The following is a 21988-nucleotide window of genomic DNA, read 5'->3' as shown; positions in this document are numbered from 1 at the left end:
TATTTGGACTTCAGGTATTTGTTAACATAATTTGTAATTTAATTTTTTTCTTTAATATTTTTTCTGTAATAAATTTGTTATTGTTTCAAGTTTGTTGCTGGCTTTTCTTTCTCGTTACGCCTGGCTCGTAACAATGTCAAGGATGAGTTATAATAGAAAATAACTTTATTAATAAAGATCTTTTGCAGTTTGTCAACGGTCTAACTAAATGAATGGAGTTTATACTTTATTATTTCACTTTTTAGGATCTGTACATGTTTTATATTTTATCTAAATCATAAAAATTTAGCTATAATATTATTTGGCTTTGATTTTGGAGTTGGTTTTGGCCACTTTTGTTGACATAATTTTGTAACACCCGAGATTTGCCAAAATCGACTGTTTGTTGTGTGCAAAACCAGATAAAACAAAATAAAAACTCATTTTTCTTTTCAATTATCAAGTTGTCGATATTATTGGTCCGTTTGAATAATCTTGCTAAGTTTGCGTGCTAGAACAACATGACGACAAACATCCAAAGCGATAAAGATGTTTCCCTAAACATATTCCAGTGGCTCGCCCTGGATGAACCCTATTTTGTAAAGCTTCGATCATCTTGCTTTGTGATCGAGTTGCAAATGCGTCATACTAGTAATAAAATGATCGCAAGTCAGGTGGTTTTATCAAGTCATGTCATTACGGGAGTCTGCGTCCCAGTAAGATGCTTGAATGATTTAAACAGTCATCAATCTAATGACAACACATATTTATTATACCTTTCAAAGGTAATATACATGTATATGGATTATAAACTTCCATCTTCTCAATTTACACAGAAGTATTGTCGATTGTATGTAAGATGCTTGAATGATTTAAACAGTCATCAATCTAATGACAACACATATTTATTATACCTTTCAAAGGTAATATACATGTATATGGATTATAAACTTCCATCTTCTCAATTTACACAGAAGTATTGTCGATTGTATTCTATTTTATGATGGCAATTATTTTGGAAACGAATTTCTTTATCGCCTTTAATTGGAAGTATTTAACCAATTACGCGATATACACGCCTTTAAACGTTTTTAACAACCCCCCCCCCTTTTTTGTTGTCTCAAATGGTAAAAAATGCCTTATTTAAGCCCCCAATACTTGTTTTAGTTTGAGAAATGTTGTTTTTTAAAAGTGACTTTTTCGGCGCGGCCCCCAACCAAAAGATACATCAGGGGGTTGCCAGAAGGGGAGTGTGCCCCCTTCTGTTGCGAGGATTTGAAGGGGGCGGCAGTCCCCCTCATCGCAAAAAAAACTATGTACTTGTGAGAGGCTAAAATGGCTCCAGATCGATCATAAGGTAACGATCATAAAGCATTAATTTGACTCTATCTCAATCAATTGAGAATTTGCAGCACTTTAAAATCAATTTTGATTGAAAAAATCAACGCAAAATAGTGATTTCTGGCAATTTTGAGATGTCATCCTCGTTGCCATGGTAACAGGAAATTTACGTCTGAGCAAGTTGTAACAAAGACAATGGTCCAGTCAACACCTGTGCCAAGTTTGATTAGTATTGAAGCAGTTTATAGTTTTATAGAAATTTGAACTTGTAACGGGAGACTTTTCAATGAAAACAGCCACTTTTTACAAAATGCTCATGAAGTACGAGTAATGGGTTATAAGTAGCGACATAAGTGTTGATTCAGTTTAAATTTTAAAAGCTTATGAAGACTAGAAGGAAAAATATCTAGGCTAACTTTACTTTTTTGTAGATAAATAATTTTTAACCAGTAGGTAAAAAAAAAGTTCTACTCTAACTTAAATTACTAATATAATGTTTTACATTTATAATTTACATTGCTTTGACTGTGTGCGTGTGTGCCTGCGCGCATGTGCGTGTGAGCATGCGCGTTTATGTATTTGAATAATTATATATTTCGTCTTCGACCCCTGACTTCTGCATGCATGATGGGAAAAATCTGTACATTTGACTGACATAAGTAGACAATATGTCGCTTGAAAAATCACGTGCCCATAGATCTTAGGCCAAGGTCACAATGAGAGACTAATTCAGTGTTTTTGTCATACGTTGTGAACTGCAGTTAAGAGTTCGTGTCCGTACCTTATCTGTAAGTCTTTGTAAGCATCAGATGACAATGTTTCCCGCAAGAGATCCTAGTCCCTAGCCAAAAGGCAATGCCGCTTCACGGAATTTAACTCGTTTACATATACTCTTCAGTCCAGGTTAAGGCTGTATGGACCAACGTCAGTCAGACCGAGTCTGCAATTTCATGTAATTCGTTGCAATAAATGCTTCCGATGGATTATACTTTATCCAGAATTATATTTTTACATGTATGATAGGATTTAAAAAGGAACTATTACACATGATCACAATTTAAATACAAAGTTGTACTTGCAGTTAAAAATGTGATATGGCAGGGACATCTGTGTCGTAAGGTCATTTTTCTAGTTCTCCTTAATAATGTTCTTCTTATGGATTCCATTTACATGTTTAACTTTTTTCTTTACCGTAGAAGGTTTGAAATAATTGTGTCTTGTAAAATTGATCATTTGTTCCTTAAATAGCCAAGACATGGCGTTCGTGTGTCCGAGGAAACACATAAATGTGAAGAAACAACTTGGGATGGTTTCCAAAAAGCGGGATATTCCTATGCAGAAACAAAAGTCATTGAAAAGAAATTTACCAAGCCCGTAAATGTAAGTATGTCACCAATTCAATTCTTTAATAAAATGGTAATAATAAGTAATAACCCTTTTCTCAACTTAATCACCCGGGTATTTATATAGTATAAATCTAATTTATTTAATTCTGAAACACAGCAAATACAATGTACATATTTGTCCATTAAAACATTGATATTTCTTCATATTTTCAAGTCTCTTTATTTTTATTGACCTAGTGTTAATGTGAATGACACTCATGTAAACCATTAGAAATACTTCGGTGGAGTAATAGAAAGAGCATCGAAACACAAGGCTATCTGATTTGTTCGATATTTGATGTTCTTTTACTTTTGTGTTATATTATTAGGCGAATAAAAACTCTTTCCATGCCTTTACAATATAAAAATCCAGAAATTGTGACGACTGTACGAGCTTCTGAATCTGAGTGTTAAATTAATATCTTTTCCCTATTCCCTGTCCACGGGGAAGGAAGTTTAACATGAAGGATTGCGTTCTTATGATAACTTGTCATAAGAACTCCATCCTGCGTGTTACAGTTTCTTCCCCGTGCTGTCCTCACAATAGAAAAATCGAGAAAAATATGTAGCTAATCAACGTGCATGCTCAACAAACAGTGCGGTAACTTGAGTGCAGGTAAATAATTCCATTTTCCATGTATCGTTTAACTATAAAATCTGACACAATGTCAATAGAAAGGTATCCAAAATGTAATACAGTATGTAGTTGTCACTTGTCTGTAACATTCACGATCCAAAACCCCAAAATGACGGGTCTTATAAAGGATAACCTTGCTTAGACTTTAATGCTGCGACAATTTAAGTACGACATATCAAAGCTCGATTTGAATATATAAACCACTCATTAGGATTCTTTAATTTACTTCAAATACGGGTGCGTTTTTGCTTTATTTGTACTAAGAAACACTACAAGGAGAAATGAATTAGAAAAAAAATAATAAAAAGACACACATAAAATGAAGATAAAAAAAGAATCCCTTAAGAATGTCTATAACGACAAAGTTGAAAATGTTGAAAGCTCGGTTTCATATATTTATAAGCCTGTTCATAGACGGGAGGGGTATTTTCAAGTACTGTTAATAATTCGGCTTGTGCAAAATTCACTGATTTACACTAACGAATTTTATTCGATATAATGTTCTCTTTTTTAGACCTTTGAACACATATTTTGGGACAATTTTGACAGGATCGGACGAGGCTTTAGATTTGACTTGTTTATGTCTAGTCCAAGCGCAATGCATCGTTATATGTCGTTGTAAGTGCTTATTTATATTTATATTGTATATAATTTTTCTTTTATTTTTTACTTTCCTATTTCGTCATTTCTTCCTAGGATCTCATTAACTTAACTTTTGAATTAGAGTTAATATTTTTATGTTTTTATCCGCCAATCGTGGTAATGTTGTTGTTTTCGTTAGGTTGTAATCTATGGTCGGTTGAGCTTTGTTTATCCATTTTCGCATGCGTGGAATGGCACCAAGACTCTTGAAGGTCTGCGAGTGCCCCATAATCAGTCGCAGACCAATAAAACGAATTCTAAAGAGTCCTTAGAAAGCAAAAATATCATTATCTGCATTGACACCAAAAATTCCTGAAAGTCTGCGAGTACCTTAGAAACAGTCGCAGAACATTGAAATGGATTCTAGAGAGTACCTAGAAATAAAAAATATCATTATCTGCATTGACACCAAAACTTCCTGAAAGTCTGCGACATTGTCAGAATCAGTTGCAGACCAATTAAATTGACTCTGGAGTGTCCCAAGATGTCGAAAATGTCATTAACTGCATTGACACCAAAATGCCTGAAAGTCTGCGAGTGGCTCGGAATCAGTCGCAGACCAGCTAAATGGAGTCTAGTTGTATTTCATTGTTTATTTGGTTCTTTTTTCACACCTCAAACTCACTCGACAAAATGTCTATATATATATAATTTAAAATGACTAAAATACGACATGTTGAATATTTAAAAAATTGTCTGTCAAATATAGGGTCGATACCTTTAAAAACGAAAGTGATTGAATGTCTGTACATTTACTTTGTTATGTTCTATATTTAGATTGAGGAAAACCAGATAAGTCTTTACATGTTTCTCGTTTTTTGTTTTATTTTGACGGGTAGTCTAAAATTTTAATATCCCTTAAAAATTTTTTTGTATATAAATTTACTTTGCATGGGAATTTTTCAGTTATTAAATTTTTTATCCTTTGTAAAATAAAATAAAGGAACGTATGGGTTTTTGGGTTTTTTTCTAAGACTTTATTTTAGCTTTTATTTTTTTTACTTTTTCTAGGAAAAACATGTTTATTTTCAAAAAATTTTGTTATTCTTTTTTTTAAATTAAACATAGAACATTGGGGGATTTTTCTTTAACCCTTAAAATTTTCGTTTTTTGGTCTTTAGGTTTAACTGTTATTTAACTTTTGGCAAAAACCCCTTTTAAAATTTTTAAATTTTTACTATAGGATATCATACTTAAGATAAATAGATATTTGAAACATAGTCTTATATTGACTGTTTAGATTCCAGTTATTTTTTTTATTCTCTTCTTTCATATTTGATGACGTAACTGTGTTGTGATGTCATTTGTTTTAACTGATTATCATGACTCATTATAATTGAAACAACAAAATTTTTAAAGAATATAGATCTATAGCCTACTTTTATAACAAGTTTCTTCATATAATTGTTTTTCTTTTTTTTTGTATATTTTAACTAATCAAATCCTAGAAACAGGTATTTTGTTTTTTTGTTTTAAATTTATATCTTTCTGTTTAGCTGTTATATACGTTACATTTTATGAAATTCTTCTCCTGAGTGTTACGTTTATATATGAATTACATGTAGAATTACTAGCATCACTATGTATTACCATTTAGGATTATCTGTACGGTTTGATACAGATGCAAATAGCATTAACAGATAGTTAAACATAATCTTAAGAAACAAACTCATACATCACCTAATGTCTATTTCAATTTCCACATCAAACTTTTCAAAATTATACTAGTAATAAATGACTAAATTCTGAACACTTTTAAAAAACTAAATGCCGCAATGTAATGTCATTATTTTCCGCAGTAAAAAGTAAAGTAATTTTATACTGTTGTAAACAATGATCAGTATATTAAGAACTAAATTAACATAAAGCTCAATATATATAACTCATTATTAATATTATTTAACCAATCATTACTTTACTAAATACTATGTATGTATACAAATATGAACGTGTTTTTTTGCTTGTACGTTTGCGTGTGACGTGCATTTTTGAATGGGCGCGCGCGGGCACTGTGTGCGTGCGTGCGTATGGTGAGTGCGTGCGTGCGTGTGTGCATGCGTGCGTGCGTGTGAGTAAGCGTTTGTGTGAAAACGACACATCATGCATAATTATAATTTAAGATAGATAAATAACAAACGTAACTTTAGCCAATTTTATCCACCCATTCTTCAGTAACATGTACATGTTCTCTCATCTTTGCATTTTTCCTTCCTCTTATTTCCTTCTATACTTTCCTTTTACCTTTCTTATCTCAATAAATGTTTCACTTTTTGTCAAAGAATTCGGTATCGCTTCTAAAAACGGCATCTATGTAAACATTACTATGTACATGATGGCTATATTTCTCTTTCTATCATTTATTTCATCAATAACATAAATATGATAAACTAAACACACTCACCATCATGGGTTCGTACAAACATTTCGGTTTTTTTTCCACTTTTCACAAATATGATCTTTCTGTTGGGCGTAAGTACTCTGTCACACTCGAACATTTGCTCTTTATACATTGAGATCATGAGATCCTCAAATATAAAGTTCAAAATACATCTGCCTCTGAAGAAATTTACTTTCAACCGCTCAAGCGTATATGATAATAAATTCTTTACATAAAATGCATTGATATTTATTTCTCTTATGACTCTTTGTACATGGCTCGCCATTCTTTTGTTACAATCTGGAGATATCTATGAAAACCCTGGCCCTGTTTCCACAAGTTGTACTCAATCAAACGTTCTTTCGAATTTCAGATATCATCTTTCCTTATGCAATTTAAATGTTCAAAGTGTACGAAATAAATTTGACATGCTCTTTACTGAACTCAATTAGTTTGACACACTCGCTTTCTCGGAAACATGGCTTAACGACTCGGTATCGTCTGAGGACCACTTGTCATTTCTTATACCCGAAAGGAAAGATCGTACATTTGATTCTCATGGTGGAGTTATGGTATATGTTAAAAGCAACTTGCATTATAAACGGAGATATGATTTAGAACTCAACCGTGTAGAAAATATTTGGATAGAACTCAGTCTCGAAAATAACAAAAGTGTCCTGATCGGTCTTTTCTATCGCGTTTCTAACTCCAACACACTTTACAATAATGTTACTGAAGACTCTATCTCATTAGCTGTTGACACGGATATTAATGACATCATTGTTACAGGCGATTTTAACTATGACGCATTGAATACTAACACAAATAGAAAAATTCTTTCAATTTGTCATCAATTCAATATGGAACAAATAATTGAAGAATCATTGAGCGATCTCATTTTTGTTTCAAATAAAAATACTATTATCAAATCTGGAGTAGGCGAAAACATCCTTGACCAACGTTAACAGCGTTACTATGTTCTAGTTTTTTGTCTTTTTAAATTCCGAAAACCAAAAACAACAATGCTTTCAATGCACTATATGGGAATACAATCCTGGTGATTACGTCAAGCTTCGAAATGATTTTTAACAGTTTCCAATGGGAAGAATGTTTCGATTTCAATATCAGTAAATACGCAGACAACGTTTTAAATCAAATTTAAATAATCTCTAAATATAATATACCAAGTAAGGATATATATGTAAGACCTCTAGATGCCCCATGGATAACAAACACTATCAGGTCAAATATTCGTAGACGTAAACGATTGTACAGAAAAGCTAAATTAACTCAATCCAATATGCACTTGGTGAAATTTAAACAATTAAGAAATCAAATAGTATCTCAGATTCAAGAGGCGAAAGCTATTTATTACTCTACATTATCAGACAAACTAAAACAGGAATCGTTATCTTCAAAAGACTGGTGGAAAATGTTAAACTATTTTATCTAACCTACACAGACAACGTCAATTTCCCCATTATAAAATCAAAACACACAGGAAATTGTATTCTCTGAAGACCAAAAGGCAAACCTATTGAACGAGTTTTTCTTACATCAAACCTTTATTGATAATTCTGACTCAAATGTTCCTGACCCAAGTCCACAAACAACGTCAACTGTTATTAACGATATTTTACTAACTGCACCTGAAACTGAAGATTTTTAAATCTCTTAAAGTCTACAAAGCATCTGGACCAGATGGTATTAGTAACAAAATTTTGCGTGAAGCTGCAAAAGAACTCTCTATTCCTTTAACTTACTAGTATCTGTTAAATCAGTCTTTATCTTGCTGTAAGTACCAGTCTCTTGGAGGGAAGCCCATGTTACTGCTATCCTTAAAAAAGGTGATGCATCTCTCCCTTCTAATTATAGACCAATTTCACTGCTCAACACTATGGGAAAAGTTTTTGAACGACTGATCTTTAAGCATTTATTTAATCATTTGAACGCAAATAGAATTCTTACGCCTGTGTTATCTCGGTTTATACCCGGGGATTCAACTGTAAATCACTTTGTTTATACTTATGACATACTTTGCAAAGCACTTGATGACGGTCTCGTAGATCGAGTTATATTCTTCAGAAGCAAGGCATTCGATAAAGTCTGGCACAAAGTAATTCTCTATTAATTAGAATATTAAGGTGTATCGGGAAGAATCTTTGAATTGTTTCGGGATTATTCAAGTTGCAGACGCCAGTGTGTTGTTCTAAGAAATGCCAAATCTACTTGGGGTGCTCACTCAGCTGGTGTTCCACAAGGATCGATCCTTGGTCCTTTACTTTTTCTCAACTACATAAATGACATGGTCCAATATTTTCAATCCAATGTTAATTTTTTTGCTGAGGATACCAGTCTCTATCTTGTTATTGAAAACCCTTAAAACTGCAGCACAACAATTATAATTAGATATTGAAATAATAGCTGCATAGGCAGAAAAATGGCCTGTCATTTTCAATCCGTCTAAATCAGATCGATTATTGTCTCTAGAACAAGAATTTGTAACAGAGTTACCAACGTACCCCGCCCCGGGAGTTTTATATGAAGCATAAAATTGTGCTATTTCAAAAGATTGAGGTATGGATCTCAGGACATTCAGTCCAAAATTTTGATCAATGCTAGATCTGCAATTGTAAGTTAACAATAAATTTGTTAAAAAAATAAAATGAAACACGGAATTAAAAAATATATCATGTTAAGCTTTGACCTCTAAGTGTGACCTTGACCTTGGATGTAGGGAACAGGTGTTACGCATGCCATATTATCTAATCATTGTGACTATTTGTGCCAAGCATTTTCAAAATCCCTTAATCTATGAAGAAGTAACGGATGGGACAAAAAATAAACCAAATAACAGACTCTGTTAATCTTTGACCTCTAAGTGTGACCTTGACCTTAAGAGGTAGGGGTGCAAGTGTTGTACCTGGCATATCGGCTTATTATTGTGACTATTTGTGCAAAGTTATTTCAAAATCCCTTTAACTATGAAGAAGTTCTAGATTCGACACAAAATATACCCTATAACAGACTATGTTAATTTTTGACCTCTAAGTGTGACCTTGACCTTGGAGGTAGCGATGCAGGTGTTGCGCATGACATATCCCCTTATTAAAGTGACTATTTGTGCAAAGTATTTTCAAAATCCTTTGATATATGAAAAAGTTATAGACCGGACACAAAATGTACCCTGTAACAGACTATGTAAGTATTTGACCTCCAAGTGTAACCTTGACCTTGGAGGTAGGTGACCGGCTTTTGCGCATGACACATCGTCTGATTATTGTGAACAATTATGGCAAGTTTTTACAAAATCCCTTTATAGATAAGAAAGTTAGGGACCGGACACGACATATATCCTCAAATAGGCAATGTTGACCTTGAATGAGCAAGTGTGACCTTGACCCTGGAGGTAGGGGTCTGGTTGTTGCGCATGACACATCATCTTATTATAACAAACATCTGTGCCAAGTTAGCTCAAATTCCCTTGATAAATGACAAAGTTATGGACTGGACACGAAATATACCCTGTTGCAGACTATGTTAATATTTGACCTCCAAGTGTGACCTTGACCTTGAAGGTAGGTGACTGGTTTTTGCGCATGTTACAACGTCTGATTATTGTGAACAATTATGGCAAGTATTTACAAAATCCCTTCAAATATAAGAAAGTTATGGACCGGACACGACAAATACCCTCAAATAGGCAATGTTGACCTTGAATGAGCAAGTGTGACCTTGACCCTGAAGGTAGGGGTCTAATTGTTGCGCATGACACATCGTCTTATTATATTTAACATTTGTGCCAAGTTATTTCAAATTCTTTTCATAAGTGACAAAGTTATGGACCGGACACGAAAGTGTGACGGACGGACTAACGGACGTACGGACGGACAGACGGACGGACGTTCCTACGAATGGGCATTTATTGGGTACTTCTTTTGTTTAAAAGTACCCAATAAGACAACAAAAGTACCCAACAATACTGACGGAATATATAGAATTACCCAACAAGTGTCCATTTGTGTGTTCAAGGTACCCAACAAGTGTCCTTTCGTGCGCCCGGACAGACAGACGGACGGACGGACGGACGGGGCCTATATCTATATCCCCCTTTTTTCTTCGAAAAGGCGGGGGACAAAAAGAAATTCATATCACCAACCACTTCAAATGATTAATCAAACTATACATGAAGTAAAAGATCATAAACACTTAGGATTATTTTTGTCTCACAATTGCCTGTGGCATTCACATATAGAATATATTAATGAAAAAGCATGGAAACGGGTGAACATAATGAGAAAACTGAAATTCATGTTAGACCGTTAATCTCTTGAAATTATTTATATTTCGTTTATCCGACCAATCCATGAATATGCGGATGTGTTATGGGGAAATGCATTTCAGTATGATCTTGGCCTCTTAGATAAAATACAAAATGAATGTGCTAGAATAGTGTCTGGTGCAACAAGACTAGTTTCAATTGAAAACTTAAATAATGAAGTAAATTGGGAAACATTAGAACAAAGACGTTATAAACATAGATTAACATTATTCTATAAAATAAAACATGGCATTGCACCAGAATAATTGTCGTCAGAGCCAATACCGTATCAAACAAACACTCGTTACAACCTTAGAAATTCAAACGACACTATTGGTATTTCTGCAAGGACATCTATATGCTTTAATTCTTTTTCCCATCTTCAATTCGTATATGGAACAACTTGCCCCTTAACATCAGGAATTAACCAAAATATGATAAACAAGATCAACAAGGAAAGGCGGCGTTCAATGAACGCAACCCCCATATGACCCAGCAACAAGAACCAATGGCAAGGAGCCCAGGCGGGCCCCGAACAAAAACAGGACAGGGCAAAGACAGAGCACGGACAGGTTAATCATTAAGTGATAAATAATTTGGAACTGATTAGGAATTCAAAGAAAATAATAATAGGCCCACAAAGGGGAAGGGGATAGGAGACCGGGGGAAGGGGGGGGGGGGTAATTAAAGAAATAAAAACTAGAGGCAATGGGGAAGATACTTACCGTAGACGAGAAAACAACAAGGGACACAAGCAAAAGTGTCACCAAAACAGTATGAAACAACATAGACATACATCTGAGGAACACAGTGGGGCGCCGCCTTGGAACGGTCAGCAGCATAATAATGACTGCTGGGGAGTTTAAACCGGTTAATGGTGCACCAAACCTCGCTCTTAGCCCCACCATGTTCCTATAAACGAGACAGTGTAAATAAAATGAATCCCCGCCAAGTGAAATTCTAACAGTTGTCATGGTTACAAAAGGTTAAATAAGTAAAACACTAAAATGATCATGTAGAAACATATAAAGTAAACCCAATGACCATAACAAAAGTACTCAATGTCCTAAAGGAAGACAGAGCAACAAGAAAATCACTTACAAGGGCCCGACGAAGCAAGGCAGAAGACGAACATTAAGACAATTCAGTCCCAAAAGGCTTTACGAACTATCCATCATAGAGTCTCCCACTTGGTCCGTCAGATGCAATCAAAAGAGGAAAGCGTAGTGTCCAACTGTAAAAGGGTTGAACACTAAACATGCAGTATGTCTTAAAATAGTAGGGTCATAACCTCTTTTAATAAAAACGTTTAATGATTTTAGTAAAACAGCAGAAAAATTACCATGACCCAAAATCTTACGAAGTTTGTAAATCACATCGCCATAAAAAACCAGGCTGGCTAATCCTTGTCGCAGAAGAGTTTTTAAATCACTATTGAATTTAGAAATTAAATCAAAAGTTACGATTGTAAAATTTAGTAAAATATTTCCGTAATTTATGATAGCGGTAGCCCTGTTTCAGAAGCTTGCTGGTAATAAAAATATTCCGCTCGTTGAAATCCTTTACGTTGGTACAAGCTCTAGCGAATCTAAGTTAACTGAGAAACATAAACCCGTAAGATGTTGCATGGGGTACGTCTCCATCTAAATGTGGATAATTAACTATACAAAAGTCAAAGTCATCTCTTTTTATCATAGATTTTCGTGTGAATAGAATTGCTGTGTTGATAGTAATATGCAGATCCAAAAATGATGTACTAAAATTTCAAGAGTTCGTTTTATTAAGTTGTAGTTCATGCGGATAAATGTCAGACACCATTTGATCAAAATAAGGATTATCTAAATTAAAATATCATCAAGGTATCTGAAAGTATTATTAAAAGCGACAAACATCTTGTTGTTTATCTTCAGAGAGACTCAACATAAAGTCTCTTTTCATAGCAGTACAAAAACAAATCGGCGACCAGGGGTGCACAATTAGTACCCATAGGAATTCCTATGATCTGTTTAAATAGGGTATGTACCAAACCTGACATAAATGTTGTCTAAAAGAAAAGAGAGTGCTCTACAAACTTCGTCACAGGTCCACCCACATAGTATAATGTTTAACAATACCGTTTGTAAAAAAAGCTTTGTTAGAATTACATGCTAGAAAGGTAACTTTTTCCCGTGCAAAAGTTTTCTGAATTAGGGAAATTAGTTTATCATTGATTAATTTATATGGCAAAGTTGTATAAAGTGTAGAAAAATCGTATGTACTGATAGTTGAAGCTTGAAAGTTCTTAATTTTAAATTTATCCAAGATTTCACCAGGATTTTTAATTGACCAAAAGAGATGTTTGCATGTGTTTTCATAGACTTTATCACAATATCTAATTACATGTGTTTTAATGGCAGTCAAACAAGACGTCAATAAAATAGAAAGTTTACTCGTAGTGCAAGATGTAGAATTAGCAATGAATCTGGCTTTGTAAGTTTTTTCAATGTTTAAAAATTATCTATCACGTGATAAGAAAACTACACCAAAATTCTTTTATTTTGGTGATAGAAAACTTATAATTCTTCATACCATGTTTCGCACAAAATGTAGCTCCCTAAATTATCATTTGTTTCTTAAAAATATATCACCATCGCCATTATGTGAGTGTTGTCAAATGGAAACTAACTCTCATTACTTCTTTAAATGCAGTCACTTTCGTACATATAGAGAAAAAATATTGGGAAATCTAAATAATTTCAATATTACCCTCAACACCATACTTTTGGCAACCCGGACATCTCAGACACTGATAATTTACCAAAATCTTTAAACATGTTCATACTTTTATCTCAGAATCAAAGCAATTTATCTGAACTTAAAGTGAAACAGTGAAGCAATCTTTCTTTTCTCTTTCTTTCTTTTTTCTTTCTTTTTTCTTCCTATTGTATTATTTGTTTTCCTTTCTTCTTTTTTCGTTAGTATAATTTCCTATTCTTTTCCCGATGATTACTTATAAATAAAACGTTTACTTCGTCACAACTATTTACATTCCACTTTTTTGAAAATTGTACAAAATATTATAAAATCGACACATTATAAAGTTACACTAAAAGAATAAGAATTTTATAAGACTTAGTCTTTCATTCTCATCCTTTTCTTCTGAGCCACTCTCAGACTCTCGGGATTTTTGGTAACAGAGGTTATATTTACATTTTTGACTTTTAGGTACGCTCCAGAGTCAAGAAAATTGGTCTGCGACTGACTCTGGCACTGTCACAGACTTTCATGAATTTGATGCCAATGCAGATTATGATATTTTTACTTCTAATGACTCTCCAGAATTAATTTAATTGGTCTGCGTATGATTCTGACATTGCCGCTAAGTTTAAGAATTTTTTGGTACCAAAGCAGATAATGACATTGTTGACTTCTGGGGACCTTCTATAGTCTTTTTAACTGGTCTACGAATGATTCTGAGGCACTCGCAGACTGTCAGGCATTTCGGTACCAAAGCAGATAATAATATATTTTACATCTGTGGACCTTCTAGAGTCAATTTATAGGTCTGTGACTGTTTCTGATGTAGTCGCAGACTTTCAGGAATCGCTTGGTGTCAATGTAGATGATATTTTTGCTTTCTAGGCTATCTAAAATCCATTTCAGTGGTCTGCGACTGTTTCTAAGGTATTCGCAGACTTTCAGGAAGTTTTGGTGTCAATGCAGATAATGATAATTTTGCTTTCTAAGGACTCTTTAGAATCCGTTTTATTGGTTTGCGAAAGATTATGGGGCACTCGCAGTTTTTCATGAATCTTGGTGCCATTCCACGCATGCAAAAGTGGATAAACAAAGCTCAACCGACCGTAGATGTTACTATCTTATCATCTACGTTTCCACAAAAATGTTTCCTCAAAATGTTTCCTTAAAATGTTTCCTCAAAAATGTTTCCACAAAAATGTTTCCTCATCAAAATGTTTCCTAAAATGTTTCCTCGTCATAATGTTTCCTCGTCAAAATGTTTCCTCAAAATGTTTCCTAACTCTCGTAGCGACCTCATTTTGGCTCTACTGGTAAACGCCTAGTACCCCTCGGGGTACATGCTATTTGCATAAAGAACGAAAATTGGAAGCCTTGGAAAGCTACACGAAGTCGAATATACATAGGTCTATCTTAAGAGTATCGTCAGCTTGTGAAATTAATCACTGATGCAATCTCATAGGCGTAAGAGATTTAATATGATGGTCAGGCTTAACCTAGATTGAGAAATGTCTATTTAAAGCGGCAAATGGAATAAACAAAAAAATGAAGGGAAACTATCCAGCGATTGGTACAAAACAAACGATACGAGTCTCTTTTTTACGTGAATACATATACGCGCAAACGCATGATAGTCATTGTATCAAAACGTAGTTATATTTGCTCAACACAGGGAGGGTTTTTTTGCTTCATGCAGGAGTTTTTTGCTCAACGGAGGTGTCCCCCCCCCCTGTAATTTTAAAAAACGGAACAAAATTTCGGGTTTCGTCTTTCATGTTTCTTTCAACGTTTTAATAATTTCCCTCCATCAAACCCAATAAAACAATAGTTTTCAGATAGGCCCTCTTTTAGTGTGTTATATGATTGGATGTATAAAAAAAAGTTTATCTTTTACAGGCAGTGCAGTGAAATATCGAATACGGCTTAGTTGAGTGATGAACTAATTTATTTTTTAACCTGACTGCTTTTGTACGTTGTATATTTGTCCAATTATAAACAAATATCGCACAATAAGGAGTCCAATATTATTTAAACATTAAACCTTGGCAAAAATCTTAAAAAAACGATCAGTTTAACGCAGTAAAAGGTTGTTAAAACCCGAATGAATCCCTAAGTGGTGTCATGTGATCAAAATAATGTTTTGATAATTTCTCGTCGCACCTATTTCTTTCAATGTCAAACTCTTCTGCTCTGTAACTGAGTCTGAATTATAAAACATATCTATATAATTAAATGGCTTCTGGAAAAAAAACAATGATATGAAATGTCAAAAGGCCATACGAAAGGTTGGCATGATTGTTTCCCATTTTATACTTAAATCTTTGTTGATTTTAGTTTCTGTTTTGTGTGTTCAATTTCGTGATGGTTTAGCCCTAGGTTGAAAGCATATTGAGACAGCGACGATTAGTTTCATTTTAGTATGTTCACATTTTTTGTGATGGTTGAACCAAATGTGGATGACACCTAAGCACGCCGATAAGTTTTATTTATCTGTATTTATTGGTTCAAACTTTCACCCATTTTGGCCTCAAATTATATATGAAGTAGGATTTTATAAATTCCACTTTCCAGTACTACTTCTGTAAATGTGTTTATATATTATATAATTCAGGCTTTATTGGGAACATTTTATTTTGCAGCGCCAGTGTCATTTATGTCCAGTTTGAAAATTGGTGGCAAACACTCACTGTCCAGTAAGTTTTTTTCTGTTTTTATTGCATGCCCCCCTTCGAGGAAGAGGAGGTATACTGTTAAGCAAATTTCGGTCTGTCGTTCCGTCTGTATTTCGGTCTGTTCGTCGGTAGACCACATAGCTTCCGCTAATTATCTTGAAAACTATTTATCACAAAGTCTTCATATTTCACATACAGATAGGTCATAACTATTAGATGACCCCTATAAATTTTGGGGTCATTAAGTAAAAGGTTAAGTTCACATGGGCCTTAAATGTCATAATGGTTTCCGTTGATTAACTTGAAAACTATTTATCACAAAGTCTCCGTTTTCATATCGTGTTTGGTCATAACTATTAGATGACCCCTATTGATTTTGGGATCAATAGGACAAAGGACAAGCTCACAGGGTCCTTAAATGTCAGAATTGTTTCGCTCATTATCTTGGTTACTATTAATAACAATGAATGATCATAACTAGTAAATGATCCCTATTGATTTTTGGGTCACTAGGTCAAAGGTTAAGGTCACAGAGGCCTGAAATGTCAGAATGGTTTCCGCTTATCATCTTGAAAACTATTTATCACAAAGTCTTAATATTTCACATAGTGATTGGTTATTACTAGTAAATGAACCCTATTAATATTGGGGTATATATAGTCGTTAAGTCAAAGGTCACGAAGTCAAAGATCAAGTTCACAGGGGCCTTAAATGTCAGAATGGTTTCTACTGATTATCTTGGTTATTATTTATCAAAAGTCTTCATATTTCACATATTGAGTGGTTATTAATAGTAGATAATAGTAGATGACCCCTATTGATTTTCGGATTACAATGTCAAGGTTTCGGGCTTTAAGTGTAAGAATTTCTTGTTTTCATGTAGTTGATTGCATGTCAATGGCTCTTGCTAAGGGATAGAGCTATTATCTGATGTACAAATAAAAAAAAAGATTGGAACAAGAGGACCATGGCTAGTTAATGCAATCTAATTTTTAACGTGGCATACTACTAATTCAATTATGTGTTAAAGATATGTTTTTTTATTTTAGAAGACTCCATGGCAATCACGCCCTACCCCACTATAAGTTATAATCCTGCAATTTACGGAGTATTTCATTTTAATAACACGCTTTGCAAGGTTCTTTTCTTAATATGTAATTATTAGTTTCGATATTTGCCTTTCTTGAAAGATAAGAGTAATTACAAATGAGATTTGATTTAGAGTTACGCTTTTGAAATACATTTATAAGCAAATTGAGATATGAGTTTTACCATAGTATCTTCATTATCGTCAAATTTATCATCATCATCCTCTTTTTCATGTTTTCTGTATTTCATCATCATCATCATCATCATCATCACCATCATCATCATCATCATCATAGTTGCCCTCATCAACAGCATCATTATCATCAATATCATCTTATTCATCAGCAGCAATATCGTCATCATCGCTATTATCGGTATCAATTGCAGTTTTATAAATTTTTCCGCCATGATCATAATGATCATAATCATCAATATACTCATCATCGTTATTATAATTATATGAACAGTTACCGTGCACATCTTCATCTTCCTTATAATTACATTTCTACTTGATCGAACAGTGCCTTCGCTCAGAGTGAATCGAACGTGCTAATACACGAATTTGATAAACGAGGTGGCTATTATAGTGATGTGCTTATGGACTTGCCAACTGCAAAATCAGCAGGAAGCATCTTAAAATTGTCAATCCTTGCACAAGGTGAATCTCTGAAGGTAAACAGGTTTAGTTTGATTAAATGACGTTTTTCCATTAGAACACAATAAGCCTAGTTTGTTGTGTTATGCATAACTATGATATGTTTTCAATTTAACATAGATTTAACTAGAAATATTTTTGAGATGTTTGTACTATTTGTCCGGGGTAATTCGCAAAATATGTATTTTTTCTAGAAAAAAAAATTGTGAAAAATAAAATAAAAAATAAGAAAAGCAATTAAACGCTGTTAAAACACATATTGAGTTTAAATTCGAAATACAATAAATCGATTTTTAATTTGATTATATTTTTGATACAACTTTTTATGATTTTCTTTTAATTTTTGGTAAATGCTTTTTTGATATTTGTAAGAATGTGAAATCTATGTTTTCAAACTTCTGGATCTCCGTTGAGCTCCTTAAAAACTTTTTTTATTTAAACAAGAGGCCTTCTTAAGGCTGTCCTTATTTTATTGCTTTGTTATGGTAGTTTTATTTACATATTGTTCTCCTTTATAAAGTTGATATTATGTCTCACATATGCTTTAATGTTCATATTTTTTCAAATTTTAAACATAGTAGAATTAATATTTCGTGCATATTTTGTTCAAGCCTTTAATTTAAGCTGTCACAGCAGTGCAATCTGAAAGAGTCCAGTCAGTCTTTTTTACGATATTAAAAAGTAATAATTGTAATATAATCGGGTTGGACTTGAACACGGATGTTAAGACAGTTAAGATGGATAACTGGATGCAAGTTCAAGTTGTTTTGTCGTAATAATTTAGACCTTTGAAGAGCACGTCCGTCGAATCATCTCTGTAGGATTTTTTTTATTTCATGCATTTGTTGTTATTGTTGCTTTTGTCGTACTTGATTTAAGTGTTTTGTTTTTTTTTTTTTTGTGTGTTTTTTTTGTTGTTGTTTTTTTTTTTTTGGTATGATTTTTTATGTTGATAATAATGCTTGCTATACAAAATATTATTTCAGGTTATGTTGGACAACAAAGAAGTCTTCACACGCCGGTTGGAAATCATTAACACTAACAGCTTGCATCAATTTAGTGTGAAAATTTACCACAATCCTTTAGGAAAAACGGAACTCCTGTTTCATGGTTATTGTTTAAAAATCGAGTAATGTCTGAAAATAAAGCCGACAAGCACTCCCATTGGGCGGTGACGAGACTAGCCGATACATGTCAGATAATTACCGTATTCTATCATATTTGAAACTCTTAACCACAATAAATCAATTTATATGGGAACCAATGTCATTGCTTCTGTACCTATTTTCTTACAATAACGAACAAACTAGAAATCAGATATATGTGCGAGGGATGAATTCAATTAAAATTTGCAAATTAAGATATTCGTATTAAAACATTAAATATTTACGCAGATGTGTACATACGCGGTCATTATGGTACTTTTAATATGTCACGTGTGTGTCATTCTATGAAAAGCGACGTTTGATCCCTAAGTAAGAGAATGGATGTGCCCTAAACGAGAACACAATAGATGGAACATAAATAAAAAAATAAAATGGGCAACAGTGGTTGTGACGCTTGCATATCACAGATAAGACGTCAAAAGACAATTTAAAAAACATCAGGCAGAATATACTTAGGCTGAATATTAAGTATTTAAGTGGGAATAGGGAATATTGGAACAACCCAACTAGTTAAAACCCTAAAAGAAGAAATTTTTGTTAAAATTTAGTTTACTGTTTAGCATATTAAAAGATTTTCTACATACCTATACATTTTATTCCTTAATACATGCGAGTAGCAGCGCATAAAAGGATCACTGGTCATACAAACCGTATGTTAGTGACAATATGGAAGCACCTGACTGCTCTACTTTGGTAGTTTTCATCTTCCATTGGCTGAATGATGAGCTTCGTTGGTGAATGTTATTTTTTTTTAGTTTTTTATTTCCTTTGTTAAGCAAAATATAATGTATTACTAACTAACTAATTGTAATTTTCTAATTAAAAAAACAACAATTTTGTAACATACGTGATACGTGGTAGTGTACTGTATTTGTTTTTACGAATGTCGCACCATAGCCGACTTGTCTACGAGTTCTGTTGAATTACATGTATTTCGGAAATTGATTTTTATGTATAACTGCATTTTACCTTTACCTATTTTTGATGATCAGAAATACTGGTAAATATCAAAAGTACTGTTATATGTTTGTAGATTACAAATAGAGAAAAATTAGACTGAACATAGAATCAATGATTATTTTAAAGCCTGTCAATTTTCTTTCTTATACTTTGTTTCTGATAGATATATTTATTTGTATCTTATGTTTTACATGTACTCTTAGATAATGGCTGGGAAACAAGCATCAACTAAAACCGCCTCTGGCGTTCTTGTGTCGCATGATTGTTGAATTCATGCACAATATAAACGACTGACAAATGTATGCATAAGTTTTTGTATCTTTTAATAGTTAATGACCCTGCTTCAATAGAAAAACTATCAGTGTTTTAAACCTTCTTAGATATAACAGATAATATTTCAGTGTTAAAACCATGTGATGGTCTTATATATATACATCATCAATGGAGCAAATCTTATCTTTGCAGCCTCGTTTTCATTTTCTTTGTCACGAAGTACAAATCAAATGCATATTGTACCCCAAAATTACTGTCAATGTCATCATGACCAGTACCAATCCTCTTCCGTCTAGTTTCGATGTCATTGTTGAGAGTCAAAAAAATCCAATCAAATTCTTGTGCTTGAATTTACAAAGCTTTATCAAAATGTTGTAGTATGAAATAAAGGGGCCAATGTACATTGTTGAGAACAATAAAATCTTATTGGACTCAAACCTATATCAGGCCCGGCTAGTGTCTCGTCCGACACAGTTATGACAGGTATGTACTTGTCCAAAAGAAATCAGTTTTGTCCTTTACACTGTACTATGACCTCATTATAGCACACAACAGTATCAATCCTCTGAAGGAATAATCATAAGGCGAGAAAAAGGTGCAAACTGACCGATGCCTGAACCCATGACTCTTGGGAATATCGCAATCTTAGCTACTGGGATGCTAAAACATTTTTCTATTATTTATTAATAGTTTTATACCTTATTGAACATGTTGGAGGTGTCACAGATAATGATTCTGGCTGTATTTATTGTATGCTATTCAAAATGTTGCATGTCTGTTTTTCGTCATGTTATCACAAACATTGGTATGAAACGCGTTTCTATAGATTATTCAAATTCCAAACTGGATAGAAATTACACATTAAAATATTGTCACTCCTTTTAGTGTGTCAGCATAAATACAATAATAAGTCACCCTCAGTTGATGAACACATATCTGTCCGTTTTACGTGATACATATATTTACAATATTTATGTGAAAACTGGTAATACAATTACTGATTTTAAAATTTATGTCATGAATTTAAAAAAAAAATCCCCTGAAAATAAAGTTCTAAATCTTTTTTAGTAAGATATTTTTAAAAAAACTTTAAACCGAAAAGTTTTTGCTTTTCTTAGCTAAAAAAAGGGAAAAATGAAACATTTTTAGGGCCCTTTTGGGTTCGATTGTGATTTTTTTCCCCGGGAAAAAGGGAAAATTCAAAACAGAATTGTTTGGGTTTTTTTTAGGGACTTTGTGTTGATCTAAAATGAAAATTTGATTATTTTTTTGGATTTTTTCCCCAACTACAAAAGACAAATGCAATTGTCAACATGGGAAAAAAAAGAGCTCCCATAAGGATATCTTTGAAATTCGATGGCGATCAAAAACCTAACTTTTTTTGTACATTTACGTTAAAGGGAAAAAAATTAAAGAACAAAAAACAAAAACAACAAAAAACAACCCTACTACAAAAAAAAACAAAAGGGCCAAGATGGCCCCGGGGGGGGCGCTCACCTGTAACAATTAGAGGAGATGTCGTTTGAAAAGTGTGAACGGACAACGGACGACGGACGACGTACGACAGACGACGGACGAAGAGTGATCCTAATAGGTCAACCTGAGCATATGCTCAGGTGAGCTAAAAACAACCAACCCCCCAAAACAAAAACAACAACAAAACCCAAAACATCACCCAAAACATTGCATATCATCAAATAGAGATTATTATAATATTGAATTGTTGTCATCATTAATTTCTATTCGTGAATGTCT

The 21988-nt window shown here is 33.4% G+C and overlaps 1 protein-coding gene across 1 annotated transcript; it reads left to right on the top strand.

The window, feature by feature from the left end:
• Positions 1 to 2559: 2559 nt before the first annotated feature.
• LOC132725895 (uncharacterized) lies at positions 2560 to 20347 on the top strand. Its single transcript, XM_060711089.1, has 5 exons — positions 2560 to 2700; positions 3857 to 3960; positions 16058 to 16111; positions 17701 to 17851; positions 18821 to 20347. Exons 2-5 carry the CDS (start codon positions 3923 to 3925, stop codon positions 18965 to 18967), a joined length of 390 nt encoding a protein of 129 aa, XP_060567072.1. The 5' UTR covers positions 2560 to 2700; positions 3857 to 3922; the 3' UTR covers positions 18968 to 20347.
• Positions 20348 to 21988: the final 1641 nt, after the last annotated feature.

The sequence above is a fragment of the Ruditapes philippinarum genome, unplaced genomic scaffold (genome assembly GCF_026571515.1).
Source record: "Ruditapes philippinarum isolate M1 unplaced genomic scaffold, ASM2657151v2 ctg8816_1_1_1_1, whole genome shotgun sequence".
NCBI lineage: Eukaryota > Metazoa > Mollusca > Bivalvia > Venerida > Veneridae > Ruditapes > Ruditapes philippinarum.
The sequence above is the reverse complement of the archived record's forward strand: the minus strand, read 5'-3'. Positions and strand labels throughout refer to the sequence as shown.